At 48.3% G+C, this 10663-nt stretch overlaps 1 protein-coding gene across 5 annotated transcripts in view; it reads left to right on the top strand.

The window, feature by feature from the left end:
* Nucleotides 1–1000: 1000 nt before the first annotated feature.
* The window catches only part of LOC119576304 (disco-interacting protein 2-like), a 79620-nt gene continuing 69957 nt past the window's right edge, over nucleotides 1001–10663 (top strand). For 2 of the 5 annotated variants that reach the window (XM_037923921.1, XM_037923918.1), the window contains exons 1-2: nucleotides 8940–9061; nucleotides 9376–9785. In XM_037923921.1, coding sequence (XP_037779849.1) covers nucleotides 9542–9785 — 244 coding nt within the window. In that variant the 5' untranslated portion in view covers nucleotides 8940–9061; nucleotides 9376–9541. Of the gene's footprint in view, nucleotides 1104–8939; nucleotides 9062–9375; nucleotides 9786–10663 lie in introns of those variants that run through there. The other 3 variants (XM_037923920.1, XM_037923919.1, XM_037923922.1) reach the window with 2 other exon arrangements.

Below are 10663 nucleotides of genomic sequence, written 5' to 3'. Positions count from 1 at the left end.
ATATATATATATATATATATTATATATATATTCGTACATAAGTACATACATACATGCACACATACATATATACGTCGTACATATATGTGATATGTTTGTATTTATAATTATATGTATTTTTATGTGTAGGTATGTATGTTTGTGTGTGTTGTTTTTAAAGAAGTCTAAGAATCTATATCAAGCGCTGAACGGCGTGTGACGTGCGTGTAGCAAGCTTGATGGCGCGTGTGGTAAGGAACGCGTCGGGTGTGTGGTGCGCGGCCCCCTGGTGTGGTGGCGGTCCGGTAGGATGTGGTGGAGGCCCCAGCAGAGAGGGTTCGGATGTGGTGCAGGACCCCACAGGACGCCGCGGTGCGTGTCTCCGCCCTTCAGGACACTGCCCACTGAAGCCGCCGCCCACGCAAACCACGTTACGCCTCATAGTTCTCACGGCAATATATGTGTAGGCCTATAGATCATCTTAATGTTACATGTTTTTATGTATTTTGTTTAGGACTACAAAGTATCTCCACTGTTCTTATACCGACTCAAGTGCCCGTGTGGGAAGGAGGTTAAAGACCTGAAATGACTTCGCCTTGGAACATTATGCTTGTCTAAACATGAGAACTTCTGCCCTTGTGTTTTTGTTCAGCCCAAAGGATTTTAAAAAAATCTTTAGTGCTCCTCAGCGTGGACGGGTAAATTAGCGTGTCGACACACGTTATCCCTTTCTCATGTTCTCTCCGCGGTTGTAATTTCTCACATGTGTTACCGTATCTCTACGCCTCTCTTGTTCTTCCAAGCCATCTTTCATGCGGGCGATGCCCTTCCCTCTTTTCTCTCCCCTACATCAATTCCGGCGCCTTTCCCTTGCCCCTCGCCTGCTCTCCCTCCCTTGCTTCCCTCCCTCCCCTGCCCCTTTCCCGCCCTCGCCCTCCCGTCCCAGCCGGAGTGCGAGGTGCCAGGGAGCGCGCGAGGGGAGTCTGGGTATGGGGCATCAGCTGCACCGCAAGCTCATGCCTCTCTCAGTACCGCTCTAGCCGCGGGGGGGTTGACACTGTGGCACTCCGGGCCTGCGCTGTGTGACCTTTTCTCAGTGCCGAGTGATTTGCTGTGTTGAAATGGCAAGTGTGTTGATGTCATGATTAACGGGCGTTGATGGCGTGACGAAGTGCATTTGTCTCAGGAGAGATTTTGCACGCCAGGAAAAGTTCTTGTGTGTTTTCGTTACGCTTTTGTGCGAGTTTCCTTTTTCCTCCTAGGACAAGGGGAATGAGGTAACAGGAAGGGAACTTACGTCGTTAAAAAGATGTGTTGCCGGAAAGACTAGGAAATGAGGGTCCCTATTTGGCTGAAACCTTTGTTATTAAACCCGCTAACAGCGGTAAAGAAAGTGGTATCAGTCTATCTCGGGGAAAAGTGTTTTGTATAGTTATCGAGTGATCAGCTCAGAGTTTCACAGTTACTGAATATCAGCACCGAAAAAGCACACTCGCGATGGATCGGATTTAGGCAAGCATTGTGTTTCAATCGGCAGCAACAATAGCAAATGAGCGCGGGTGATAACGGCGTGCAGCAAGGGGTGTAGCGAAGGGCGCGCGGGCTATCGTGGGAGCGACAGACGAAGTGCTGTAGAGGCGGCGGTGCTGAGACGTTTTTGTTGCCGTCTCGAACCAGCGTGTAGGAGGAAGGACAAAAACCTCCGCCAAGGTTAGCGTTACATTCTGATGCTGGCCGGAATATGCAGGCAGCTGTCCCGCGGTCGTGTTCTGGCCGGCGCTCTCGTGTCCCCGGATTGCGCTCCTCCGCGGCGGGGTTTCGAGTCCTGCGGCTGCGTGACATCGCCACTGCTTGCTTGGCGAACGCGCTTGCCAGGTTACCGTGATGTGTGTGTGTGTTTGATTATCTCAAGGTTGACGTAATGGAAAATGTTACCAATGTTGATTTTTAAAAATGTATATATTTGGTTACAGTGGTATCACAAGCTGGTATTTATTGTTTATTATTATATTTGTAGTATATTTGTATGTGTGGTAAATGGGATATGCCCTCTTGGAATGTCGAACCAAATGACTGCCAGTGACACGGAAGATGATACTTTCTCAGAGTTATTTGTGACACGTGGTTATACGTCCGTGTTTACCTACGTGTGCGCCAGATACACCGTCACTACAAGAACGTGGAGATACTATGTAACAGAAGAGATTCCTTTTTCTTTGGTATCAAGAAAAGTACTTGTAGAAATAGTTGCTGATGTAACCTGTGCGAGTGTGAGGCATGCTGTGGGCGGAGAGCAAGGGGGGCTGAGACCATTAGGTTCCCAGATGTAATTTACCAGTTTCCCCGGAACCGTCCTCGGGCTTGACACGGAACACATTGTCAACACAAGGAAGCTGTCTTGGGAGGATTTTCTCAAGCGCCCGAGCGGGAAATTACAGGGCGTGAAAGACACCATTTCACATGCATATCTAATTTTCTCAAGGTATTTTGAATTACTAATGCAGACTCCGGGAAGAAAAGCAACGAAATGCTACAGTTACGTATCCGAGAGAATAGCTGTAACAGGAATGACGTAGTGCTTGAGGTATGAGAGCTGTCAGAGGGAGCAGTGACACTTTACTCGACGTCACCGTTAAAAAAACACTGTTCGCTGTGTAACGTAACACGCGAGACAGAGCCACATGGGAGCAGTGCTAAGGGTATGGTGTGTGCGTGTTTCTGTCTGTCCGTCTTTTTATGTCTGTGTGCGTATATGTGCAAAGGAAGAGAGGAAGGAGTTAACGCACAAAATATGTGAACTTGACTAATTAATTAAGCCGTTAGTGGAGACGTTAATTTGCATAACTTCGAAAGAAGTTTGATAAAAAAAATGTAGCGGCGGGCTTGAACTATAACCTTTGATAATGACAACTTTTTTATCAGTATAGGGGCACGTTTTCTGATAAATTGGTGTGAAGTCATTAGATGTTTCCTTGACCGCCCCCCCCTCTCTCTCTTCTCTCTCTCTCTCTCTCTCTCTCTCTCTCTCTCTCTCTCTCTCTCTCTCTCTCTCTCTCTCTCTCTCTCTCTCTCTCTCTCTCTCTCTCTCTCACTCACTCACTCACTCACTCGAACACACACACACACACACACTCACTCACTCACTCACTCACTCACTTACTCACTCACTCACTCACTCATCCATGCGCTCACCTATCCACCCATTCAAGCAGTGTCTTCCCCCTCTGCCTTTCCGTTTCCCCCTCATTCCTTCGCCAGCGGCCCGCCGTCCTGCCATGAGTCACTCCTGGGCGGCGTGCGTGAAGGGGCGCCTTGATGGCTCCTTCCGCCGCCATGGCAATTACCTTCTTGCGAGGCAACTCTCATGCCTCAGCGTTGACAGCGACTTAGACACGCGAAACTGTGCCGACTTAACCGCCTCATTGATGGGGCGCTTCGAGTAACATGAATGACGAAGCTAAACGCGGGTACTGTTGGGCGTGTGCGCCTGATCTCCGCAGCGTTTCAAGGCATTTGCTTCGTTAGTAGGATGTGAAGGCGTGCGAGCATGAGCTCCGGCCCGCATTTCGAGGCGAGATCCTTCCGTGTTTTTCTGACGGGAGCCTTTCCCTGCGAGTCGTCGTCGTGAAGCAAGAAGGTCGTGAAGCGTTTGCCAGGGGCGGTGCCTGAGATCGTGTAGATATCTTGTAAGAAATAGCTATCATCTTCACGTATTTCTTGAAGTTCGGAATTGCCGGGCAGGGACACGCAGATGCTCATCGGGGGGATAAAGGACGTCTGTGTGTGCGCTGATTTCTGATGCGTAGATTATTCGTGTGACAGACATGCGGTCTTAAAAGAAGTGTGGTTTCCAGAGGGATGGGATGGGATAAAGCTATTGGGGTGGGGTCGGCTGAGGGGGTGGGGGAGGGGCGGGAAAGAAAGATTTTTGCCATTTTTCTTCTTCCCGTGGCGTGAATGGTAAACTGTCGGTCACGGTGCGTATGTTGCTTCGAGAATGGGGGGATATACTTCGATTATGGTGGGGAGATACGAGTTCCTTCAGTGAGAATTTACTTCGTGGGTATAGTTATCACACGTGGATTGTTATTTCTTTGGGCGTCATTGTGTTTATAAAGATGTTTCCATACAATTTAAGAGTAGCAAACATACACCAGGTGCGCATAAATATTGTCTGTTAGCATAGCTATCGATTCGGTTTGTGTTAATTTGATTTTCTCGCGGAGTGAAGGGAAGAATAATTTTGATAGGGATGGCAGTGAGAGTGAGCTTCCCAAGGGAACTTTACGAAGAAGACAGAAATTGCTATTTGTCTAACTTGAATACCACGACGTTTGTTTCTTGTCATATCTCATGACATATAATTTTTATTGTTATTCTAGCATTCCTTAGAGATGGATCTACGAGCGTTGTTACACTTATGCATCCGTAGAGTCGCTTATATTCTTCTAATGCCACCGTCCCTAGACAACCAAAGAATTTTAGTCTGTCGCAGTAGAATGTTAACGGCAAAGCACATATAACTCGTGTGGCGGAGACTGGTAACTGTATATTAGAGTGATGTGGCTGCCATTGTCACGAAATGAACCTTGCAATTCTCGGTAATCTTTATTAGTTTCAACAAGAGGACTCATATTGCAAGTTTTTTGGTGACGGGTAAACAAGGGAGATTATCGTCCAACAGAGGCTGGGAACAAAGTGTTGTTTACGAGCTAATTTTCTTGTTGTTTTGTTAGTTATTTTAGCTAATTTCTTCGTCTCTCATGTTTAAGCGACTTGCTCATAGCTATGGGTGACGGTTGGTAGTTGTGCGGGAGTGCTGTTGAGGGCGAGTCTTTTAGAAGAGTGCTTGTATGTAGTGATTGGGAATAAGGAGAGCGAAGGGTGCGAAAGGGTGAGGGTTAAGAGGGCGGAGGGTGGCTGTAGAAGAGCCAGCGAGAGACGAAGAGCAAAGGCAGTCGAGATAGATTGGCGTAGGCGTCGACGGAGGAGAAATAAACGGTGGTCATTTTTATCGCTTTATTTTGTAGGGGAGGGTGTTTGTGCGTGCGTGAGGTCGTTTTCTGTTCTTGGCTGTGGGGAAAGTTTAGCGGAGAGTGTTGTGTCGAGATAAGGAGAGAGGAGAATGAGAGAGGGAAGGGGAGGTAGGGGTGAGGCATAGGACAGGCGATGGCAGAGTGGAGAAGAAAAGGAGCGTGTGAAAGGAGAGATGGACAAATGGAGGAAATCATGATGATGGGAGATAGAGGAAGGGAAAAAGGGCGGGAACGGAGGGAGTGAAAGGGGAGACGAAAGGAAGAGACACAGGGAGGTACGAAAGAGAGATAGTGTCCCCGCGCGGCCTTCACTCGTCATTATGTTAATGGACTGTATCATGGAAGGTTGAAGGTATAGAAGGTGTCAGCACGTGGTGGTGGTGCACTTAGCCGCCCCTTTGGACTTCAAGGACGCCATTTGCCGCCCATAATTCCCAATTACTCTCACTCCGGCCTGTTAACTTTCATTGCAGCCTCTTCCTTTGTTTGTTTCTAAGAATACGGGCGGCGAGAGCGCGTTGAGATCCTCAACGCGGCTGCAACTGCTCTTTGTGCACGTCGGGCCAGAAATACGCCCGATGACGCAGCAAGGAAATGCGAAAGCCATAATTCAGCCCCGATTTTTGTCCTCCTTTGTGCACGTCAAGACGCACGGGGAAAAGGCGGCGCCATTTGGGCCAGAGCACTAAATGTTCGGCCGGACGGAGCTTAGTTAATGCGTCGGTATAGTCACGAGAGCGGCGACATTAAGCTGGGTGCGCTGTAATTTATCAAGACACTAAACACTCGCGCACGGCGATTAAACATGTTTAATGGCTTCATAACCATTATTACGGGCACATTGCATGTATGTCCGTGTTAATTATTCAGAGCGCAGACCATAAACTTCCCCATATTCCTCCTGATGGCTGGAATCCGCAGCCCTTGCTTCGTGGAGAGAGCCGATATGTTATTAGCCTGGCTCTACCGGGTCGACCGTCGCAGCAGATCCCCAAACTGCCGGCAGAGCGTCGTCGCAGCTTTGCATATTTCCGCAAATTAGCGGATTCCTCAGCCGGGACGACCCTTAACTCTAATCCTATGTTAGGACGAGGATGCCAGTGTCAGTTCCCGCGGCGTCCGAAGTCTGGTTAGAAGCGAACCACGATCAGCAGTCCAAAAGGGTCGCAGACCATTTTAAAGGAAGTTTATTTCGCAAAATATTTGATATGTTGAATATCTGAATTTTATACAGGGACATGAGGTTAATTCTTGCTTAGAAAATAGGATGACTATGTTATAACCATATTGATGGATAACTCCCATAATTGGACTCATATGTGATTGTCTGTAGGTTTTGTTTTATTTAGATATGAAATTGTTAACCGTAAAATAACTCGGTTTGGCCTATCCTTGTGACATGCTTTCCTAACCTCAGCCTTATGGGTCATCCCAGCCTGGTTAGACGCGGTCGAGTCTCACGTCCCTCCTGCCCCTTGCCCCTTGCCCTCTCGCCCAACCTGTTCCGCGCCAGATGCGCTAGAGTATGCGGAGTTTCAGTGACGCTAATACAACGTTGGACAGGATGCGGTTCCATTTATGCATTTGAATTACTCTTAAGATCCTAAAGGGGAAGAGGCTGCGGCGCGCGGCATGCTTTCTGCTTTATGCTTTTGTATCGAAGTTCGGAGTTCTCTCAGTGGGGGTAAAGGCGGGAGGGTTTGTGAAGGGTAGTTAGCAGCGAATACAAGTTTTGTCAAACGGGTCCTATGTCCTCACTCACCCTTTGACCTCCGGTGTCCCGTAGAGCCGTTACTGCCCCCGTGTCATCGTTCGTCTCCCGACTCGATGTCCTGGGGCTCGGTCAGAGAACAGTCGCTGACGTTTTGTGCCTTGTTGCAACTGCCATTGTGTGGGATCGGTCTCTTTGCCAAGGGGTATTGGTAGATATATGATTAGATTGGTAGACAGATAAGTAGCTATACATATGAAATAATGTATACGAAAATAAATCGCATGTGGCTTATCTAAATATAAAGTTTCAACGTAGATATTACACTTTTATTCGGTGATACAGCCCGTTTTAGACGGTTATTGATCAGTATACATGGTGCAACATTAAGTTCATTGTTCGGCATGAAAGGGAATACGAGGAGAGAGAGGAGTTAGAGAAAGAAGGGGAGAAGGGAAGAGAGGAGAGGAACGATGCTGTATCAAGGGGAGAGTTAAACGTGATATATATTGTAGCGTATTTCGCAGAGGGGAAACGCAGAGAAGAGCACAATAGGGAAGGGAGGAAGGCGCCATGGTAATCAAAGCATAAAATAGAGAGAAAAGGGTGACGCGAGAATAGTACAAGGGAAAAGACGGTCTTTGGACATAAGTTCATTATCATCTCGAGCGGGAGAAGAAGAAACGGAGGAGGAGGAGGGACGGAAAGGAGAAACAACAGGAATGGCAACAATTAGAGGGAGAGGAGACAGAGGGAGGCAATTAATAGGGGCCGTAGTTGTGCTAATAGAGTTGGAGCAAGAGCGGGTGGGTGGCGGTGAGGGGGAAGGTAGTACATGAGAGAGGGTCTGAGTCAGCTTTGAGATCTCGGCAGCGATAGAGGTCGGCGGAATCTGGCACCGGAGACGCGGCCTGGGGAGAGAACATCGCGTCTGTGTTTACCTCCCGAGCCCCTGGCCCTTTGCCTCGTCCTTATAAACATTTCCCCGTGTGGTCCTCGCAGGATGTTTGCTCACAGAGTCGAGGAGTAAAAACTTTGGATAATAAATCCGTTATCATCAATCACAGCGGATCTTTTCTTCTTTTAAGTTTGAGGCGTAATTAGTTGTCCTCAAGAGGAGGGACTTCTGCGTCGTGTTATAATTAAATCATGTTAAGGGGGCTGGATATTGGCCCTCCGTGAGCAGTGCTTCCTGCCGTAATTGCCGTTTTGTTATTCCAAGTTCAATCTCCTCTCCGAGCGAGCCGCCCTTGGGGAGGTTGGCTTTACTCCTTTGCTCGCTCCCTTTGCTCGCTCCTCGCGCAGTGTAGAAGCTCTGATCTGCATTCAGTGGGTGTAGCCGTATCCTTCACCAGGGCAAGAATGCTCGGTGTCGGCTCAGGCCTTGCTCAGGTCGGCTGGGTCGGGCGGGGTGGGCGTAGGTGTGTCAAATACGAGTCTTGGTGTGGGTCTGCTGGAGCTGTGTTTATCTAAGCGTTCCACCGTTGAAATTCTTAACTAAACACAAGGGGATGAGCATAACACGTGGCCGATGGGATTTCAGCTGGTATGGCAGGACGGTAATTATGGCCCAAGACTAGGATAAGCACAGGATAAAGGATATGAATAAACACGAGAGAAGTTTGATGAAATGTTGTTCAACGATCAGCCGTGAGAGAGACTTTTTCAACCATTGCAATTTAGAATTCTGTGAGACCGTTTGAAAATTAGATTTTGAATTTATGAAGATGCTTGTAAGCACATTTTTATTGATGTAACCTTTGTATTCACAGGGATGGATGGAGATAGACTAGATTAATAAGGTGGGATAGTTAAAGGTTGGGCGAAGGAGAGGGAATGAAAATAAATGCATCAATGAACGAACGTATCGCCGAGCCTCATAATCAGCAGGCTGTTTGTTTTTGTTGAATACGAATTGTGTTTTGATACACTATGTTTTGTTTACCCCGTAGATGAAAAAACGTTGACATTGGTTTAGGCCACAGAACAGAGACTGTAACAGCAAGAGCTCCGTAATGAAGAGCAAGGAGGCATAGCCGCCTACAGCTGCGACGGTGAACATCTGATCACGGGAAGGAGTTATGCTTGCCAGAGAGAGCTGTGATAATAAACTTCGATGTATAGGGCGAGTGTTCGGGCTGAGTGAGTCATAAGCGTCTCGTGTGGCAGCCAGGGAAGCGCTAAGAGTTCTGAAGGATCTTGGGGGGTTACCTCGCGCCGTCTGGGAGAGTGGAGGTTTCTTGGCCGAGGGAACCTTCGGGGGACACTGGCAGTGGATCCTTTTGTGGTTCCAGATGGATATCACTGAGTTTACCAGGTGTTCGTGGCTGAGGAGGTAGGTTTTGGCGCGCCCGACGATTACCGCGCTCTTGTGTACAGAGCACTCCTATTAACAGTGTAAACACATTGAGCGATCGTGGATCATACTCTTATCTTTGAATCTATGTATCTCATTGTAGTTCTTCTTGTTGGCACCATGAAAGTGTGTACGACCTCGTAAAATTGCATGTGTGACACGAGGAAAGGTCAGAAGTATGAACGATTACGCGTTTTGAAACCGGTGCAGTGAAAGGTGCGTGTTTTTTTTACATTTGTGTGTATGTGTGTGTTCTGTGATGATTTATATTGTAATATCCTCTTATCCTGCAGTAAAATTTAAGTGAAAACAAATGTGGATCGAAGAAATTGGTGTGTGTATTATGATAAGATTATTAATCGCTGTGTAAATAATGAAGGCGAGCGAAAGAACACGCGTGTTGTGAAGGAGTTGAAACCTCGAGTTGTCGGAGCACAAGTGTGCCTGTGTCGTGGAAGGATGCACCGGTTCCCTGGGCAGGACGACACGCCCCAGCGGCTGAGTCTCCTTCACCACCACCACCACCATCACCACCACCACACAGGCGGCATGTCCTCCGCCCTCAACTTTGACCTCGAGGCGCTCCTGAAGATCGATGACCTAAGGTCTTGGATCCAGGAGTTGGAGGCCTCGAGGAGCCACCGCTACCAGACGCTCTACAGCGACTACGATGACTACGACAGCTTGGACGACGAGGCGAACGGTAAGGGAAATCTAGGGGCGGAGTGAGGGGGGGGGGAGGTCGTATGAGAGGCGTGATGATTCACATGTGTCCTTATTAATCCAATTCGAAATTTGATATGTTTAAAAGGCTGGCTTCAGACATCCTAACGCAGGCGGCATCGTGTCTTTGTAGCTGTTTATAGTTGGGCTGAATTACCATTATGCAGCTCTACTATACCTGGGAAGGTCGAGTGGTTTCCGGGCGTTTGTAGGGGTTATAGGAGGCACGTTAGTTATGCCGGCGACTGTCAAGGCTGGGGGCGTGACGAGGGGAACATGAGGGGGGTCTATGTTAAATTTACGGCTAGCCTTTCTCACCCTTTGTCTGATGTCACTCTAGCTCTTTGTGTGGAAAAAATGTATATGAGAGCAATGTATGAGCAGATTATGCATAGGATATTGCTATGACATATGATAATAATACGCACTGATAAAGTTCCAGGTCACCTATACAGCACCAACGCAGCAAGTGTGATGGGTTAAGTTTGAACAGAAGCAACCACTAGCAGATGCGTTTCCGCTGTGAGGTGTGACAGGAAAGGAGAAGGGGCCCGTCCCGAAGAAGTGTTGTCTTTGTGCAGATCTCTGGTGTCGCCTGCCGGAAGGTGTTGGGAGGGAGGCGCTCGTGCATCTCATGTTTGACAACTAGACCGCGCTGCACGCCTCGGCGGGGGCACGACGATGCACCGGGGAGCCGCGTGTAGCGCTGTGGTTTTCCCTTGTGAGCTTGGAACGCGAGGAGAAAAGGGACGAATTTGAATTCGAGCACAGTGGAGCGAGACTAGAAGCTCGGTCAGATGAGCACGAGAAAGAGAGCCACGAGGTAGAGTGATGAGGAAGTGAGAGAAGGGCAAGAGG

The sequence above is a fragment of the Penaeus monodon genome, chromosome 8 (genome assembly GCF_015228065.2).
Source record: "Penaeus monodon isolate SGIC_2016 chromosome 8, NSTDA_Pmon_1, whole genome shotgun sequence".
In the NCBI taxonomy this organism is placed as follows: Eukaryota; Metazoa; Arthropoda; class Malacostraca; order Decapoda; family Penaeidae; genus Penaeus; species Penaeus monodon.
Note: the sequence above shows the minus strand (reverse complement) of the source record. Positions and strands in the feature narration are given on the sequence as shown.